Source organism: Lithobates pipiens, unplaced genomic scaffold (genome assembly GCF_037356315.1).
Source record: "Lithobates pipiens isolate NorthernLeopardFrog02 unplaced genomic scaffold, aLitPip1_a1.2 Scaffold_22, whole genome shotgun sequence".
Classification (NCBI taxonomy): domain Eukaryota; kingdom Metazoa; phylum Chordata; class Amphibia; order Anura; family Ranidae; genus Lithobates; species Lithobates pipiens.
In genome coordinates, this window is record NW_027507784.1 from 296,398,871 (window position 1) to 296,419,708 (window position 20,838).

Sequence of the window (20,838 nt, forward strand, 5' to 3'; positions counted from 1 at the left end):
CACATGCGGACATTATGTCCGTATATTTCATCCATCCGTTTGCGAATGAAATACCGACATACATGCATTCCTATGGGATAGCGGGGGTCTGCGGATGAACATCTGCAGACACCCGCTATTGTCCGCCTTCGCAATTGTCCGATTCTGCAGACGGAGGAAAATCCCATTTTTCTATCCGTCTGCAGAGCGGATCGGATGAACACGGACAGACGGTCTGTGCTCATCCGATCCCCATAGAGGAGAGCGGAGAGCTGACAGGGCGGTCCCTGCACAGTGTGCAGAGACCGCCCTGTTATCCGCCGGCTCAGCGGGGACAACGGAGCGATCCCCGCTGAGCAAGCGGATCATCACGGGGCGGATCCTTACTGATCCGTCCCGTGTGAAAGGGGCCTTAAGGTTAGTTATGTTCTTGATGTTAGCATCATACTGTAACTAGTCCCCTCCAGAACCTTATTCACACCCTTAAAGGAGAAGTCCAGCCAAAGCTCATTTGGGCTTCTCCTTTGGAGCCAGCTTTTGTCAGACTGGCTGCCGTACACACGAGCTGAATGTTGTCCGGTTTCTATTGAACTGGACAATGCCGCCCAATATTCAGCCCATGTGTGAGGGGCTTTAGGGACCTTAGATTGTAAGATCCTTCAGGGTAGGGATTGATGTGGGTGTACTATATATGTGATGATGTTCCCACAGTGTTCCCAGCCGCTAATATCTACGCTTTTTTACCGAGAATCTACTCATAGGTAAGAGTGTTGGGACTATAGCCTCTGCTCCCCCTCTTTCCGCTATATTAATTACTATATTTATGGTAAATTTATATTTTATTACAGCTACATCTGCTCCTGATGAGTGGAAGTTATCCACGAAACGCATCAAGATTTTTATTGAAATTATGCGTTACCATGTGATTTCTATCTCCCAGAATCATGAATCAATTATACATTACCATGGCCTCATAATATCTTGTTTAATCATGTTTGTAGATACTTGGGTCTATTACCATTTTTATTATGTAAATATTTGGGTACATTGATGCATATTATGTAATTATTTATTATTATGTTTAATCATGTGATTTACCAACCATGTTCATTAAATTCTTATACTACTTATTGTGATCATTTTTTTACTGCCTAGTATGCTCATTTGTATCAAATAAAATGTAATTTTATTACCTCAGCAACCAGAAAACTATGAGGAGGCAGAGAAAGATAGAGTGAGGAATTTGGGTGTTGCACTGGGACGTGTTAGGAATGTTTAGAAAGGTCCATTGAATAATGGTTGTTGATTTTAAAAAGGGCGGCACAGTAGTGTAGTGGGTAGCACTCTCACCTAGCAGTAAAAAGGGTCGCTGGTTTGAATCCCAACCACGACACTACCTGCCTGGAGTTTGCATGTTCTCCCTGTGCCTGCGTGGGTTTCCTCCGGGTACTCCGGTTTCCTCCCACACTCCAAAGACATGCAGGTAGGTTAATTGGCTTCTGTCCCAAATTGGCCCTAGTATACGAATGGGGACCTTGGATTGTGGGCTCCTTGAGGGTAGGGACCGATGTGAGTGTGCAATGTACAGGGATAGGGACAACTGTAGACACTCACTCAGGTTGAACTGGATGGACTGGTGTCTTTATTCAACCTTACTATCTATGTAACTATGTAATTTTAATTAATTGATCCTATTCTAGTGTTGTGTTTCATATAAAGTCCCACAAAGCCTCTTCTTTCCCCTATTCCCCCTCCTTTTTACTATATATGTGAAGCTCTGCGTAAATCGCTATATAAGTACCTGTAATAAATAAATATTACATTTCACTGTGCATGTGTGGGTTCCTCAGTATGCTCCACTTTTGAAGAGTCCTAGAGTGTGTATGATGGTGCCGGGTTGTGATAAGAATATTTATATATACCCTGTAAAGTTCTGTGTGATATGTCAGTACTATTTGGTCTCATGCGCACTGATTGCTTAGCTCCACTACCTGAAATCGAAGTATTTTGGTACATGAGGAAGGCACAGGCTCACCATCCAGCCCGCTGCCGGCAGCCTGTAAAACTCTATGAGAAGCTGTGGCTGGACAGGCAGGACAGTGTACCAAGTGGTACTAACATTTAGGGCATTGTGCACTCAGAATCAAATGCATGAAAAGCAAGAAGGGTGGGTAACACAACAAACAGGCTCAAGAAAACAGCAGAGAATTGAAGGCTGTCTGCAAAGAACGACTTTACGCCCAAAGCTGGCATCAGATGAGGCAGAAACATCCATCTGATAGAACTTAGAGAATGTGTGAACTTTCTCTAAGTTTACTCTGAATGGAACACTCTGTCCTGAAATGCGTCCAGAACTAGACCCGGATATTCCAAGCCATAAGGTGGTTTCAGCAGTAACTTCTGAAGGTTCAGGATCCACTTGAACCACAGCAATGAGTGAACAGTCGGACACGTTGCTCAAATAGCCCTCGCTAACTGTTCCCTCAGCAGTCGGTTGTCTAATGCCGCGTACACGCGGTCGGATTTTCTGACGGAAAATGTTCGATGGAAGCTTTTTGTTGGAAATTCTGACAATGTGTAGGCTCCATCTGACATTTTCCATCAGAATTTCCGACACACAAAATTTGAGATCTGGATCCGTTGTCGGAAATTCCGATCGTGTGTACGGAATCAAGCAGAAGAGCCGCACTGGCTATTGAACCTCAATTTTCTCGGCTCTTCGTATGTCACCGCATTCTTGACGTTCGGAATTTCCGACAACATTGTGTGACCATGTGTATGCAAGACAAGTTTAAGCCAACATCCATCGGAAAAAATCCCATGGATTTTGTTGCCAGAATGTCCGACCGTGTGTACGCGGCATTAGGATCCCACAATGGGGAAGCCACAAAAGTGCAGCAGGGCTAATGCTGGGGCCAGCACCTTAGTGAATACCCAAGGTGCAGACAAGAGGCTGAAGGGCAGGGCCTTGAACTGGTAGTGCAGCGGCCCCACAGCAAAGCTTAGGATTAACTGATGCGCTGGATAGATTATGGACATGTAAGTAAGCATCTTTGATGTCCACAGAGATTCTCCCTAATGAAAAAAGGTGATGACAGATCTGGTGGATTCAATTCAGAGTTTTGGGGCCTGAATAAATACATTTAGAGCCTTTATATAGAAGATGAAGCAAATGATTTTGGTTTGGGAACAGTGAACAGGTTGAAGTAAAACCCCTGAAATCATTCTGCTACAAAAATTATTAACTAAGTGATAACTTAGCAAGGCCCCATTAAAAAAGAAGGTTTGAAGAAAACTTGGAAACTTCATTCTGGCCTGACTGGCTAGGTTGGGTTTGGCCTGTCAAATTAGTATACGGTTTGTTTAAGACAATGCAGAGGTCAGAAGTAATGCTGAGTTCAGAAGTCAGGAGTAAATAATGTAGAATCAAAGTCAAGAGTAAGTAGGTCAAAAGTAAGAAATGCAGAGCTCAGAAGAAAATAAAACAGAGTTCAAGAGTCAGCCATAAGTAACACAGAGTGCAGGGGTCAGCAGTAAGTAATGCAGAGTGCAAGGGTCAATAGTAATGCAGAGTGAAATGGTCAGCAAAGTTCTGGGGTCCATAGTAATACCTTGTGCAGAGGTCAGCAGTATGTATTGCAGATTCCAAAGGTCAGAAGTAAATAACACGTGCAGAGGTTAGTGATATGTAACTCAGAGTTCAAGCAGTGACTGATTATGTGTTTGATCTGGAGTAGATCAGTGTGTAATCTCACATGTCCCCTGAACAGAACTGCCAGTTACCCACTTTACACTGCATATACCCTCTGTACTGGATAGGTATTTCCCCAGTGCCACTGTTTGGAAATCCTCCCCACCCCTCCATACACAGAGCGCACAAGGAAGCAATGGCAAGTCATTTCTATATGTTCTGGCATGTTGGTCCCTGCCAATCCACCTCTCGCGTCCATCGCAGGTACTTGCTTTTGATGTCACACAGAGGCACTGGGGATAGATTTGTGCCTCCGACTGACCATGGGCCAGTTGCTGTTTGCTCCGCTCGCTGCCGGGGTTGGTAGATATGCTTGGCTAATTTCTTTTTAAGTACCTTATGTATTGTATTTGTTCCCCTCTATATAGAGTGTGGTTTACTATATCTGTACGTTTTACAGGAATCTGTCGCATCTGCTCCTGATGAGTGGAGATACACCCACGAAACGCGTCGAGCTACATTGGATGCTACAGTGATATCTATAATGTCCTGACGTTGTCACCAATATCAATTCAGTACATTTACGTTTATATTATGTGATTATAGACATAGGTACCGGATATGTCGCCCTGAGGCACTTTTAGGCCACGTTGCTGCTTTACATTTTATCTACTGTTTACTTATGCTTCTTGATTTGATGCGTTTTTACATACACCTTGATGTCACCATAAACATATTTTGTGCCAAATAATTGTACATGTATGTATATATATATATATATGAATTTACTCTGTATCATACATTGTTATGAATTCAATTAAATTCTTTTTTTACCTTGACCTCCACACTTAAGCCGCTTCATTTTAAAGTCCCAACTTCCTTTCAAATTTATAATGGTGTACAGTGACCTATACAAATTAATTTTTGGTGCTTGGCCTGACCAGCCTGTTTACTAAGTAAATCTTTAGACACAGGACAAGTGGTAAGGCAATATCAGTGGCTCTGAACAAGTACTCTGCAGTTAGCAATCTGATGATAACAGCACCGAAAAGGCTGCAATCCAAGATTAAACTCCAGCAGCCTTGTAGAGAAGAATCAAAAATGCTAGCATAAAATAGGTTAGTCTTTAACACAGTAGAGCTGAAGAAAGGACATTTGTCCTGTTAGGCAGTGTCCAGTCCTCCTGTAGTTGGCGGTAAGGTCCAAAAGTTAAAGACTTTCTGTGTCCCTCAATTGATGAGAAAAGCAGCTGGGTGGGGTTGGCTAAGTTTGTCTAGGTCAGGAGGGCTGGGGGGGTGGGCTAGTATATGTTTTACTGTAAATGGATTTGGCCTTTAAGATGACTATAGGCATAAAGGCACCGCCATTCTTATTTACATAATCTGACCCCTGACAATATCTGTAGGTGTAAACTACTCGAAGCAGAAAAATTCTGGTGACATTGGAGTTCCTGTATAGGCAATGGAGAGGGGTGGAGGAGGTGTAGTTGTACACTTTGTGATGGCAGCTTATTTAGGAGAATACTCAAAGCAATCAGACTAGCTTTTCTAAATTGTACAATATCTTCATCCCCATGAACAGTTATGCAGGATTGAGGCGCACCACAGAGTGTTGTGTGAACAGGCCAAAATCAGCTGAATTGGACAACTGTCAACTATCTATTACATAATGGTAAACAATTTACCTTTACAAGTCATGTCAATCATTTGGATTTATATCAGTATTTCAATAACAGGCCTACTACTTCTTTTCCAGAGAAGACAACGCAATATGATACATAACTAAAAACGATCTGTAAACTCCTTGTTTTACCTTCTGGAAGTCTCCTTGCTGTGTGTAATGTTCCACCAGCACAGCATACACATCCCCAAAACGCACCGCACTCTCCAGATCTGGCTCTTCCAGCAGTAGTTCGCACTGCCTGACAGCTTCTTGCTTGTCTACAGAATAGGATCTGCAACAATAACAAATGATTATTCAAGTGTTTAACAATGATTAAAATCACAATCTGTTACAGTAGATCAGGGGTGCTCTTTCTTTTGAAGAGCGAGGGCCACTTAAGTGATTTCGAAAACCAGGTGTGGGCCTCAATGAAGTATGGGCTAATACTGCCCCCCAAACCTCAAATGTAAACAGGACATTACTGTCCTCAACCACTTATAAGGCTGCTTTCACACTGATGCTCTGCGATTTACTCTCACTGTGGGTGCAGCGCAGTGAACCAACGGCTTTCCTGCGGCTTGGCTGCAACGAGCTATAGACTTCTATTACATGTTGTGGGTGTAGTGCACTTTCTGAAAGTACACCAAACTCCTGCATTTAGGAGTTTTGGTGTGCTTTCAGAAAGTGCACCAAACCAGCAGGATGTAATAGAAGTCTATGACTCATTGCTGCCAAGCTGCAGGTGCGCTGCATTGTACCTGCAGATCAGTGTGAAATTGGCTTGATAACCATTGCAAAACTATTGCTCATATGTGCCCAAACTCTGCAAAACTCAGATATTATGCCAATTGCTGTGATTGCTGTAATGCCCAAACTGGGATTTTCATAAACTGTCCTTCACTTTCTGAATCGCTGGCTGGAAAAAATGTTGCTGTCCCAGGCGGAGTGCATTTGGTATCACTCTGCCCAACACTATGGGGAAATCATTGGCTTATGCGGCTCTGCTCCGCAGCTGCTTGTTTCTTCTACCTGCGGCTCCATCCACAACATTGATGGTCTGGAATGGCGGATCAGCAACCTGTGATCTGGGTTGGCCAACCCACCATCCCAGAGCAGGAGGTTGCACATCAGAGGGTGCTGTGAGCCACCGGTTGGGCACCCTTGCAATAGATACTTAAAATGTGTATTAACTACAAATGTACTAACATTTCCCAATATTATGGCTTTCTCTGCTGCAGGCAAGTGACAGTGAGTTGTAATAACTGGTCCCTCTTACTCCACCTATGACCTAGTTGATCTGTATGTACTGGGTTATTTTCACCTGGTAGATGACCGCTCAGTCTGATTTTTAGGAACTTGCACGGGCAGATGCAGGACACACAATGAGACTATTGTTTTTGTGAAAGTAAAAGGGTGATTCATCCAAAACTGCCACAAAGCATCTGAACTTTTTTAGTTTTACCACACTGCTGTTACTGACAGGTTCTCTTTAAATGAAACCTATGAGGTTAGGTCGCAGCTGCCATTGCTGGATTGTTCAGAAAAGTTCAATGTAAGTTCTGAGTTGATCCAGGTACTAGTCGCTCAGAGCATCTAAATATGGTTGATGTAAGGGGAAAACGGGGAGAGGAACAATCCCATGTCCCTCTGTTACACGTGTCTGAATAACGCATATATCCTTTGTTCTGGATGTATTATTGTCTTCCTTTTTTCATGTTTTTACTACTTTGTAATAATAAAATTAATTATTTTATATTCCTATTTGTAGTGGCTTGACCAATACGATTTGATCCCGTTTAAATTCCCGAGGTTTGTTACCTCTCAACCCCCCCCCCCCTTTTTTTCAGTATGAATCTAAAATAGAATATGTTTAGGCTGATTTTTTTTTTAGACTCACCTGCGAGCTTGAATAAACCTTTTTACCAGCGTCAGCTTGTTCTGCATTTCAGACAGTTTTCTTTCCTGTTCCTCTGGGCTTCTCATCTTGGCTTTTGTCAGACATTTGTAGGCCTCAGTCAGAGCTCCCAGTGCCTTCTCATAGTTCTGGTACTCGTCAATCTCCACCTAAAAAGCAACATCCACTTGGTAAAATTAGACAGTTTAGTTAATCTTTAAAGCGGAACTCTCTTTTCTTTTTTTGCAGACTAAGACCGCGTACACACGGGCGGACTGTCTGACGGACTTGGTCCGCTGAAATGCGTTTCAGCGGACAATCCGCTCGTGTGTGGGCTTCAGCGGAGTTTTTCAGCGGACAGTCTGGCGGACTAAGTCTTTCGGAATTTCTGTAATATTGTCCGTCCAAACTTGGTTTCAGCGGACAGTCCGCTCGTGAGTAGGCTAGTTCGACGGACTAAGTATGGCGCACGCTCAGAAAGGATTTACACGGCCGAAGGTTGCATTTCAGTGTATTGGACGTCGTATTTCTAGTCCCGTCGTACGTGCCGTACACGTCATTGCGCAAGCTTTCAGCGGACTGTCTGTTCGTCGTGTGTGGTCAAGTCCGTTCATTCAAAAGTAGGACGGACTGTCTGTCGGATTGTCTGACGGACTTAGTTGGACGGATAGTCCGCCCGTGTGTACGCGGCCTAACATTGATCCATCTTGGCTTAATGTAAGTATCTAATATATATCTAATATACTGTACATAGGGCTGCCAGGGAAGCAGAAAATGACTACAGTAATAGCAGCAATCTTCCGGGGGCTGCTCCAGCAGCTTCCTCTCTGTACACTAAACAAAGGGGAATGCTTGATTGGCACCACCATCATTCAGTGTACGTCTTGCATTTTTTTCAATGAATACACAGAACGTACAGCAAACAACTTCCTGTCTTCAGTGTGCAAATGGAAAGCCGCTGGAGCAGCACCCAGAAGATCACAGCTATCACTATATGCAGCACAACCCATTCTGGATATCAGATATGGAAACTTACATTGAGCCAAGCTGGACCAATGTAAGTTTGCAAAAAAGATCGTTCCACTTTAAATAAAGAGTACATTCCTACATGCACTTACCTGAGCACAGGCATCATAGAAGCCAGCTAAAAGGTCAAGAGCCCTGCCCTTTGTGTAGAAGGTGATGATGTTATTGACAATGTAGGGGTCTTGGCGCCAGTCAAGAGACTGTAGATAATTGGCTGCCATGATATAAATTTCCTTTTGACGGGACACTCCAGCAAAGAAGACAATCTTCTCAGTGTCACCAGACTTAAGTAAGGACCTCATGGCCTGGAAAAGAATACATATTTGATGAGCTCTATTATTATAATTTTACAGGATATATATAGTGCCAACAGTTTATGCAGTGCTTTACAATATAAAAGAGAGACAGTACAGTTATAATACAATAAAATACAAGAGGATTAAGAGGGCCCTGCTCAGAAGAGCTTACAATCTAATAGAGTGGGGCAGGTGGTACAAATAGTTGGAACTGTGGGGAATGAGCTGATGGAAGTGGTAAATATTAGTTGGAGACATGATAGGCTTCCCTGAAGAGATGAGTTTTCAGGGATCGCCTGAAGGTAGCAAGAGTAGGGGATAGCCGGACCAGTGGAGGTAGCGAGTTCCAGAGGATGGGAGAGTCTCTGGAGAAATCCCGTAGACGAGCATGGGAGGAGGAGGAGACGAGAGAACTTGAGAGTAGGAGGTCTTGAGAAGAGCTGAGAGGATGGTTTGGGTGATATTTGGAGACAAGATTGGTGATGTAGCTCGGGCAGAGTTGTGAATGGCTTTGTATGTTGTGGTTAGTATTTTGAATTTAATTAGTGGGGTGATTGGCAGCCAGTGTAGGGATTGGAGGAAAAGGTTGGCAGACACTGAGCGGTTGGTAAGGTGGATAAGTCTGGCAGCAGCATTCATGATACACTGAAGAGGGGATAGCCTATGGAGAGGCAGGCCAATGAGAAGGGAGTTGCAATAGTCAACGTGAGAGATAACAAGGGAGTGAATGAGGAGCTTGGTAGTTTCATTTGTTAAAAAGGGGCGAATTTTAGAGATGTTACGGTGGTGAAGTCTGCAAACCTTTGAGAACGATTGGACTTGAGGCTGAAATGACAAGTCAGAGTCTAGGATTACACCTAGTACCCTGGCATGAGGGGAGGGACTGATGGTTGCATTGTTGATTTTGATGGAAAAGTCATGGAGGGGGGGCAATATTAGTAGCTCAGTTTTAGAGAGATTTCGTTTAAGGAAAAGGTGTGACCATGCTGATGTCAGTTAGTAAGTTAGTAATGCGACTGAAGGAGTGAGGTGAGGAGTAGACAGATTTTGGTGTCATCAGCGTATAAGTGGTATTGGAAGCCATGGGCGGTTATCAAGTGACCAAGGGAGGAGGTGTAGATAGAGAAGAGAAGGGGTCCAAGAACAGAGCCTTGGGGGACCCCCACAGAAAGGGGCAATGGAGAGGAGGAGACAGAGTTGTAGGCAACACTGAAGGAGCGCTGTGATAGATAGACAGAGAACCAGGATAGAGCATTATCTTGGAGGCCAAGGGAATGTCGTTTATTTAGAAAGAGCGGGTGGTCAACCGTATCAAAGGCCACAGAGAGGTCAAGTGGAAGGAGTATGGAGTACTGGTTATTAGTTGTAACAGTCAGTAAATCATTAGTGAGTTTTAGTAAGGCAGTTTCCGTGGAGTGATGCGAGTGAAAGCCAGACTGTAAGGGGTCAAGAAGGTGCCCTATAGATGGAAAAGTCAAGGTCTTCCGACTAGCCATATTAAGCTGTTCAAGAACCACAAGTCTTTCCAGATCCTTAAAAAGGGCATAATATCTTGAATGAATAGTATATGATTACAATTACCGTATATAAAACATTAGGTGCCAAAGCGCTAAGCGCTCCTAATACACTACATGGCCAAAAGTGGGAGAAAGCACCTGGACAATAAGGCGTTTTCTGTGAAGGGTACTATTAAAGTGTTAGTAAACTCACTAATATGAAAATAGTTCACCCCTCCCTCTTTTTATATTAAAATAAAGCCACTATATACCTTTTTAGCTGTTCTGTATACCACGGTCACGTGATAAACTGCAGGGTCTGCCCCAGTGCTGAGTGTTCAGGTAGGAGGAGATTTTCACTACAGCCTGTGTTTACATGCTGTTGTGGGAGGCGGATCATCCATGAATCAAGATGTGACATCCCACCCACTGTGTTCTTTTTTAGTTACTTGGCATGGAGGAGGAGGGAGGGACTGGGCTGTCATTTAGGATCTGTATACACGCCCACATGTGTGATGTCAATACTATGTGACCTGACTAGCTCAGCTCAACAATGAAATATTCTCTGCAGCAGGGGTCTCAACTGGTGGCCCTCCAGCTGTTGCCGAACTTCAAGTCCCATGAAGCATTGGAAGGCTGACAGTTACAAGTACGACTCCCCACAGGCAGATGCATGTTTAGGGGGACCACTCTGACTGTGTCTTATCTGGCCTTGCCCAGAGAGACCCTGCAGGAGGTGGAGGATCAGAGAAGACAGGATCAAAGAGCCTTTTTTACACAATACAGATGATTAACCCCTTAAGTTTCACTGTGAGTATAACAAGCATGCTATTCTGCATATGCAGACATATTTTACTGTTGTGGGTTTAGTAACACTTTAATACAGCATACAAATGCATTTTGAACAGTCCTGTACTTTCAACTTTGTGGGAACAGCTTGGGGGGGGGGGGGGGTGCAGCATATTTCAGAGGTTTTCGAGCTGCCTTCCTCATCAAGGTTGGACAAAAGGGAATCCAGACTACAGGATGTAAGTATCTGGAGTGTGTGATTTTGGTAAGAGCACAAAACTTGATCAAACTGCTATCACTCCAGATGAGTCCTGATAAAAGGAGTTCCCCAAAATCCCCAATATGTGTTGGCTTTTAAACAGATACTATGATTATTAAAGTAAATATGGACTTCCGGCACCCCTTTGGCCCCGGTTTTCTTGCATTTCTTACATACTGAACTAAAGCCTAACAACGGGCTCTGTGTAGATTTTCAAAAACCTACTTCACAAAAGTTAAAACAGACATAATTTGGAAGGACTTTCCTACCTTCAGCTTGTTTCCAGCCTGGGTGTATTTCTTGGTGGCAAGATGATAGTTCCCTTGCCTCATGCAGCAGTCTGCAATGCGCTCCAGTAGCTCTCGCCTCGCTTCTTCGCTGAGCTCCTTGGAGTTTTTAGACACCGTCATTTTTTCGGCCATGTCTTCTGTGATGATGAGGTTCTGCTCTAGGCAAAGCTGAAGTGCATCGTAGTACTACAGAACAATTACATACCAGTGAAAGAAAAGGTTTTAATATATTTTTTAAAGAATATAAAAGACTAATATACTAATACTAACATAAAAAAGGCAAAGTTTAGAGTGGAAGTTTTGTAGATCTAAACCCGATCACTAAAATCTCATATACACTTTAACAGTTTAATATAATTTTAAATGTTAGGCCTCACTCACACGAGGCTGATCCGTTTCAGCGGAGTCCGTCAGCTCAGCAGATCTCTCCGTTGATCTCCGCTGAGCCAGAAGATGACAGCTCCATCTCTGCTCACTGAGTGGGGAGGAGCCTGTCAAAGCACCGCTGATTGCTATGGTGTGATCAGAAGAAAATGGATAGCATGTACGTTTTGTACAGATCTAAGCCAATCCGATCCTCCAAGACGGATGGTGAACATATCGCCATACATCTGATTTTAGCGGATCAGATGCCAGATGGGTGTCAGCGGACACATCTCCGCTGACATCTGCCTGCCCATAGGAGTCAATAGATGGTGCGCTCGGATCAGCCTGAAAAATGGACAGGCCGTGTGAAAGGGGCCTCAGTCTTCAGTTCATTCAAATAATTCCTGGCGATCATGTTATGTAGGTCCTTATTCAGTTACTTTATGTTATAAAATGTCAACTCTCTACCAATTGGGCTACTACGTTGTCACCCTGTTACATTTGTCCCTGGTTGAAACCGCAATTTGCACAGGAATGGTACGCCATTGTCACCATCAGGAAACCTGTCCAGATAAATAATGTGCATTAATCGCTAGACTGCATGCAAGTAGACAGGAATTGACTGAAAAAATCTGAAGATCAGAAGTGAGATGCACAATAGGATTAAATGTACAAAAATAATATTTTATAAAAAAAACATGACTATTTGAGATAGATTTATGCTTTAGAAAACGACATTTTATCTAGTCGAGGTTAAATCTAATATAACGTGTAAATTGATTTACCTTTTTAGCTGCTAAAAGCAACTCCACAGCCTTTTCAAACTGGTTGTGCTGGATGAAAAAGTCTGAGCAACGGGCAAGTAAGGCTGGGTCTGACTTTTCATCCAGTTCCTCCGCTATTAACTGAAGAGCGCCAAACTGCTCAGTGGCAAATGCCAACTCCAGTGCCTTAGATAGGTGACCCGACTAAGACCAAAAAAACACAAGAAACAATATGGCATCATATTTATTTTTACTGAAAATATCAGGTACAAGAATCTGTAAACACAAGGTTAAAGGGATTGTAAAGTAATTTTTTTTTTTTAAATAACAAACGTGTTATACTTATCTCCACTGTGCAGCTCGTTTTGCACAGAGTGGCCCTGAACCTGCTCTTCTGGGGTTCTGGTACTTCTCACGTTCATGCGAGCTCCCTCGCATGGTGAGAAGCACCTGTGGGCGCGCTCTCGTGATACAGCCAGCGGCTATAGCCGCTCGCTGTATCACACAGCCCTGCCCCTCCGGCGCGCCATTGGATGTGATTGACAGCAGCGCGAGCCAATGGCTGCGCTGCTTTCAATCCATCCACTCCAGCCAATCAGCGGCCAGGCTGAGCGGCAAAGAGGATGTCGGGGGCGAGTGCGGGACTTTCGAGGGGTCGCGTAAGTAAAACGAGGGGATGGGGGGCGCCGGCAGTGTGAGATGTTTTTTCACTTTAATGTATAGAATTCATTAAGGTGAAAAAACATTTACCTTTACAACCCCTTTAAAGGAGAAGTATAGCCATATACTATAGAAGTATAGTATAGTATAGTATATCCACCTTACCACTGTTCAGTGTCTGCTACTCCTCTCTATCAATTCCCTCACTGACTTCCAATCATCCAATGAATTAACTTCAAAATAACAACAATTTACAAAGCCATCCACAACTCTGCCCCCAGTTACATCACTAACCTAGTCTCAAAATGCCAACCAAATCGTTCTCTTTGTTCCTCCCAAGACCTTCTGCTCTCTAGCTCCTGCTTCCCCTCCTCCCATGCTCGCCTTCAGGACTTTTCCTGAGCCTCTCCTATCCTATGGAACTCCCTACCCCAACCTGTCTGACTATCATCTACTTTGCTTTTACACGATCCCTGAAAACTCTTCTCTTCAGAGAAGCCTATTCTGCCCCTACTTAACAACTGTATTTTTATTTTCTCCAATAGGTCTTCCACCAAGTTATCAACTTTTGTATCACTTGATCCTCCAATGAGCAGGGCCCTCTGATTCTTTCTGTATTGAATTGTGTTGTAACTGTACTGTCTGCTCTCATGTTGTAAAGCGCTGTGGAAACTGTTGGCGCTTTATAAATCCTGTATAATAATAAATAATAATATAGCCAAAGCTTCTATGGATCACAGGAGCGCAGTTCGTTCTGCACTTCTGTGACCCGTTTTCAGCCAACAGCAGAAAATTGAATATCTCTGGCTGATCACCTGATCCCCACAATTTATTAACTGGTGGTTGTTTTTAAACTCTACTCCTGATCTACAATGTACCTTGTGATAAAGCATAACAGCTCTATCCATCTGCTCCCCCTGCTCCTCATAATAACGTGCAGCATCCATCATATCCTCCGGAGTGCTTAGCAAAGCGAGGTTCATGAGTTGATCATCAAGATTGTTCTCCTGTAGTGAAGAGAAAACCTACATCATGATCATCTTCAGTAAACTATCTGTTTTAATAACACAGCCTTTGTACAAGTCTACCTTGCAGAGTCGAATAGCGTTGTTGTAAGCTTGCGCCCTGGTGTAGAAGTGCACAGCTTGTTTCAGATCCCCTTGGCTTTCATACTGACGTGCTAGGTGGTAGGAAGCTGCCAAGTTACCGGTCTCATTGGCTATCTCTGCCGCCTGGAGAAAAAGATTATTAGCACCTCTGTCCAACAATGGGCAACGCTACTCACAATAAAAAAAAAAAAAAAAAAAACTATGGATGCAGTGGAAGGTTTTGCCTGACAAAAAACTGTGAAACAAAACAAGATTAGAAAAGTGAGATACATTAAAGCCATTTATGCCAGGGTGTAAGTATGGTGTACATGGTGCAACTGTCCCTGGGCTACTAGGGGCAAGGTCACCAAATATATATTCTCATTACATTATGCAGTAGCATTTTCTTTCCTTCATGTCCCTATTTTCCTTCAATTACCTGCTGTTTTTTTTCAGGAAGCCTATTTGTGATATTAGCTGTACCCCAAGTTACTGAAGAGAGCCTTATGCCCTGTACACACAATCAGAAATTCCAGAAAAAACTTGGATGTTTTTTCCTACGGAATTCCACTCAAGCTTGCCTTGCATACACACAATCACACAAAAGTTCTCTGAACTTTGGACCGTCAAGAACGTGGCGACATACAACACTATGACGAGCCAAGAAAATGAAGTTCAATGCTTCCAAGCATTCGTAGGAATTTTGCGTGTCAGAATTTGTACAGACGATCGGAGTTTCTGATCAGAACGTTTTCCGACCGAAAAATAGAGAACCTGCTCTTACTCTTTTGCTGGCGGGAATTAGGCCAGCAAAAGTCAGATGGAGCATACACACGATCGCATTTTCAAAAGCTATCATTGGTCTTTTGCTGACCGAATTTACGATCGTGTGTATGGGGCATTAGGGTGGTAGCTATCAGCAGTGGCTGAATAGAAGAAAGCAGGCTCAGCACTTCGGTAATTCCGCTTTATATAAACTGCACATAGATGTATTAGTCAGTTCTCAGAGAAAAGATTATAACCAAAGTGCAGTAATCAGATACAGCCAATCAAACTTCCTCATTAACAAGCATCCTGTAGTCATACAGATGAAAGATGAACTCTGAAGGGTTGCTGAGGGCTATTTTACTGTTTTCTGCAACTATGGGTTGCAGAAAAACAAATTGCTCAATTATCCCATCAACACATTTTGTGTTGATGTCCCCCATCAACACAAAATTCCCCATCCCTCCCGTGGAACTATTGTGTTCTGCTGGCGGGAAGATTTCACTGCCAGCAGAACACAATGATTACTGACGGCAGTAATCACATGCATAAAATCCAACAGGCTGGTCGTACCCAAGTCCATCAATGAATTGACTTTAGTACAACCAGCCTGCCCATAGTGGTTTTTAATCTCGGCCGGTTCCTGCTGAACCAGCCAACATTTGATCCATCTATGGCCGGCTTAAGAGTTATTTACAAGATTAGCAGGTGAAAATCCTGAAAAGTACAAACAAATGCAGCCACTAGATCTAAGCAATGCCAATCTGCACTATACTGTACATTTGTTTTTGAGGTTTATATACATCTTAAATTGGTCTTGCTGTACATCCTTACCTTTTGAATTTTCCCCTGGAAGCAATGCACTCGCACCAGAGACAGGTAGTCCTGGGCCATCTCATAGTACGTGAGAGCACTGTGCAGGTCAGCCTGGCTTTCCAAGTACTGAGCCCACCACTTCCAAAGATTTCTGCACAATGCCAAACAGAGAAAAAGAGTTAGTGGATCTGACATACCATCAACCAACTGCCTTATTTATATACAACTTTGACCACTGCTACACATCTAGTAATTTGGGAAGCAGCTGGGCAAGTATGACAGCTTGTAATTTTCTGGATTTAAGCAATAACACGGCAAAATTAATTTGTGTCTAGTAATTCACAGCTGTCAGTCATCAGTAATGGCTGCTGCAAACCAATGATTTTAGTCTCCTGTTATTAAAGAACTTTCTTGATATGAGGGGACTCAAGTGTGGCCCCGAACATCACCAAAGGGCCGCACATAAAATTAATTGAATATTTATTGCCAGAGACAGCAGACATACAACTGGATATAGTGAAAGACTGGGCATAATACAACAGATGGTCAGAGTTTGTGAGACTGTAGACATAATAAAAGAAAGGATCAAAGACTGTGGACATGATACAAAAGATGGTCAGAGCCGTGGACATGATACAAGAGATGGTCAGAGCCCGTGGACATGATACACGAGATAGTTAGAGACTGTTAACATAATACAAGAGCTGGTGAATGTGGACATGATACAAGAGATGGTCAGAGACTATGGACAAGCTGCAGGAGATCGTGAACATGCTATAGCAGGTGTTAGAGAATAGGGACATACTTCAGGATACAGTCCTCAACTGGAGACATATTACTTGAGAGTGGGAATCACTACCCAAACAGGGCAATAGGAAAACAAAGACTAGTGTCTGCAGGGGCCTCGAGGGCCACACATAAAGTACCAAAGGGCCACATGCGACCCCAGGGCTGCAGGTTGGGCACCAGGGTTCAAAGGCCATACACGGTTCAAATCTCCTCTCTTGCTGAACCAGCCGAGATTCAATCCGTTAACGGACAGGCTGAATGTAACAATTTCAATGATTGATCAACTTGGATACAACCAGCCTGCCGGATTCACTTCCAATTATCACAAGCAGCTGCTATAGCAGGTATGATAATAACTGTCTTCTCCCAGCGAGATGGCTTCCCCCCCGCCCCATCCAGCGCTCCCTCCGGGAGAAGGCAATTGTTGATTGTCATAACACAGCACTATCTGTGTTAATGGGGGAATCATGCAAATTTCATTTTCTGCAACCAAAGAAATTTGCACCATATATGGCTGGCCTAAGTGATATCCTCTTCTGCAGAAGACACATAGATGGAGCTAGGGGAAGGGGAGGGGACCACTTCAAGTTACATATGTACACAATGGTTGAACAGACACTGGAGCCATTAGTAACATCAATTAACGCACTTCAGCAAATCAACTCTGTAAATTGTACCATGGCTGCTGATCTTACTTGTCTTTCTTCTTATTGATGTAGCTCTCCAAGGCCTGAGGATCTTCCAGAAGCATTCTTGGAACCTCAAAGCGGTGTGTATCTGACTTCTCATAGCTATAAATAAAAATAAAAAATAGGCATGAGATAGTAATAGCTAGCTATGATATGTTACTGATTATTCTTTTTTTGGATTAGAAAGAAACAAGCATTAGTGAATATTTTCTGTATCTAAGGTGAGAGTGGAGGACAATTCCCAGCCCTTCACTTGGTACAGACTCAAGCATTTTCAAACATACCAGAATCTGCAGAGCACTCTGCTGTACAGAAGAGCTCAGGCTGGAGAGGGAGAAGCAGCACAATCAGCCAATCAGTTGCGTTGCAATACAAGAAGCATCCTGATATGGAAAGAGAGCACAGTAAAAGAGAGGTGAGCTCATCACTGTGCCACTGCTCTTTTTGCTACCCCATTAATAGGCTGAGGGTGGGGAGGAAACCTGTAACTGTGCTAAACTGCAACTGAGAAAAATCAGGTCTCTTGCTCTACCAAAGGGGGCTTTGCTGTGCAGCAGAACTGTGTAAAAATGTATATTCTTTGGCAGGTAAGCTGGCTCATATATATGTATTTTATATACATTTATTTATACAAAATATAAATATTTTTTAATACATTACATTTTTTTGCCTGGAGATTGGCTTTAATACCACAAGTATAACAGTCTCAATGGGAACACTTACTAGTTGAGGGAATCATTGCGGTCTCCCATGGCTTCCATGTGCTTGGCATACTGGTAGTAAGTGGTACGCAGGTGTACTCGGTCATGGTTCTCTGCAATCTCCATGGCTTTTTTCCACTGTCCCCACGCCTGGTACAGTTTGTTCAGAAGATCATAACGCTTACAAGTTTTATACAGCTGTTCTGCATCTTCCTGCATAGCAAGAGGACATACATCACATGAATCAACATGTTTACAGATGGTATTGTGCAGAAATCTGGGCCTTAACATATAAGTACCCTATACCACTAATGCCGCGTACACATGATCGGACTATCAGTCCGCCGCACAATTCGATCGTGTGTGGGCTCTAGTGGGCTTTTTCTTCCCAAAAGTCCAGCGGACTTAGAAAGAAGACTTGCTTCAAAATTGTCCGCCGGAGTCGGCTTTTAGCAGACAATCCGTTCGTCTGTGTGCTAGTCCGGCGGACTAAAACCAACGCTAGGTCAGCTATTGGCTACTGGCTATGAACTTTCTTATTCTACATCATCACGTTCAAATCCGCCCGGACTTTTGGAGTGATCGTGTGTGGCCAAGTCCATTCGATTGAAAGTCTGGTGGACCTCAGCTACAAAGTCCGTCGGATTGTCCGCCGGATAGTCCAATCGTGTGTACGTGGCATAACCCTTGCTCGCCTCATTACAATTATATTACTGCTTTCCCTAATATTTGAATTTGGTAATATCCCTGCTGCACTTCTTTCCCCCATGGTTTGGTGTCAGCATCCATCAGATACCAGAGACGGTTCTATTTATTCCTTTGGCTGATGCTAAGCAATACGCGGGACAGAGTAGTCAAGAATCACATAAATAAGGATGATGAAAAGGGCAAGGGGGAATAACATAGGGGAACTTTATTGCACTTATTCTTAAAACAGACATTAGGAAAACCTGCTATACTAAGCAATAAAAGCTAAAAAAACAGATCAGCAACCCTCCAGTCCATTATGAATCCTGCAGCTCTAATACATCTCTGCTGCTATTCATCATGTTGTGCTCCATTGTAAGAGCGTCTTAAATCTTTTTATTTTTCAGATATAATCCCATCCCATCCCAGCCATTTCAAACCTCTAGAAATTGCTACTCCATTTGCTTCAGCGTACTTTCTGCATGTCAATACACCATTTAAACCCATCTTTTCAGAAAAAACATAAATTTTTTCTTCATCAGACACATTTCTCCCCCAATATGTGATGTTTTCTGATTGTACAACACAACACGATTGCTACTTTTGTGTGTCCATAACTTTTTATTTTAGATTTAGATTATAATCTCTTTTTTGGGCAGGACTCTTCAGTCTTACAAAAAAAATTAAATAATATATAATAATTAAAAAATTACAAATACTGTAGCTGCTGACATTTGTACAACACCAAAAAAAGGATACTTACCTGTCTAGGGTCCAGCGCTGTCCTCACCTGGGCCGGTTCTTCAAGTCCCCGTTGCGAGCATATTTACTAAGGGAAGCTTCACAGTCAGCCTCACACTGCACATATGCAAGCCGCACTGCCCTGTATGAATGGTTCTGCAGCCTTTTGGGGCCTGTGACGTGTCCCAGAAGGTTATGGGCATGATGGGGTGGGGATAGGGACTAGGTAAGAGAAGGTCAGAGCAGACGTTGGAGTGGGTACCTGCTAAAACTAGGTATCCGCTACCCGTTCCCCCCCCCCCCCCCCCAAAAGAAAAACTAAAATCTCAAAAAGTCGAAGAGGAGGGAAGGAGGTTTTAATGTGAAATTTTCCTTTTAGGGTGAGGTTCTGCTTTGTGGGACAGGGTAGAGATACCCCACTGAGCAAGCAGATTCTGCTCCAAGGAGCCTTACAGTATGTAGGGAGTGTTGTTCATTTTGGTCTATGTATGATCTCCAAGAGGAAGCACTTCAATTAATTCAGAGAACTGCTCTAATCTCTAATCACTACTGTGCCTGCCAAAGAAATGTATTAAAAATAATAAAAGCCAGGGATCCAGCAGTACATTTCATTGATGATTTCAGCCCGAGATAGACTGATGCAAATAAAGTTTATTCATCGAGTATATTATACTCCCCAGAAATTGTCTATAATCTACCAGACCTCACAAGCTGATTGTCCTAAAGGTCAAACCGAGGTAAGGAATTTTATTCATATGGTGTGGTCCTGTCCTCGTATTCGGGACTTTTGGAGAGAGGTGATCGCTGACATAAATAATCTTAAAGTATCTCTTTGGACCCTTTAATTTTACTGTTGGGTATAACTGACAACTTACAGGCCTTCACATATCAAAAGCTGTTTATATTTTATACAACATATTATGCTAGAAAGATGATCCTTTTAAAGTGGAAACTCGCTGAGCCTCCAACAGTGGCGGTTTGAAGACCGATGGTTAAAGCAGTACTTCCCTTCTACCGTCTTACTTACATGGGGCGTAATTGCCCTAAGAAGTTTGACAAAATTTGGGCAAGGTGGGCTGAGGACAGAAGCCTTACCTTTGACGATTAAAGGCTCTGTCCTTCCTTTAGGGAACAAATTTTGACATTTAATTTACCTTTGACTGTGTAACCTTCCCTCCTCACCCTTCCCACTCTTTGTCTCCTTCCCTTTCTACCCACCCCCTGATTGAGTCTTATGGTATGTTTGTGATATTTTAGTGTTAGATTGAGCGAAAAGGTTTTTATTTCCATGCCTATATTATAGTAGAAGATAAGGTTGATATAACATAGGAGAACATTGGATTCCTGTATGCCCTTGTACACACAGTCGGACATTTCAACGGAAAATGTC

General features: G+C 43.1%; 1 protein-coding gene across 1 annotated transcript in view; it reads right to left on the reverse strand.

The window, feature by feature from the left end:
- Window positions 1-20,838, reverse strand: part of IFT140 (intraflagellar transport 140) — a 275,713-nt gene that overhangs the window by 2,271 nt on the left and 252,604 nt on the right. The window contains exons 20-29 of the mRNA XM_077449176.1: window positions 18,043-18,233; window positions 17,326-17,421; window positions 15,860-15,992; window positions 14,261-14,404; window positions 14,051-14,179; window positions 12,534-12,716; window positions 11,362-11,568; window positions 8,345-8,557; window positions 7,230-7,396; window positions 5,483-5,624 (exon numbers count right to left, since the gene is read on the reverse strand). Coding sequence (XP_077305302.1) covers window positions 5,483-5,624; window positions 7,230-7,396; window positions 8,345-8,557; window positions 11,362-11,568; window positions 12,534-12,716; window positions 14,051-14,179; window positions 14,261-14,404; window positions 15,860-15,992; window positions 17,326-17,421; window positions 18,043-18,233 — 1,605 coding nt within the window. The remainder of the gene's footprint in view (window positions 1-5,482; window positions 5,625-7,229; window positions 7,397-8,344; window positions 8,558-11,361; window positions 11,569-12,533; window positions 12,717-14,050; window positions 14,180-14,260; window positions 14,405-15,859; window positions 15,993-17,325; window positions 17,422-18,042; window positions 18,234-20,838) is intronic.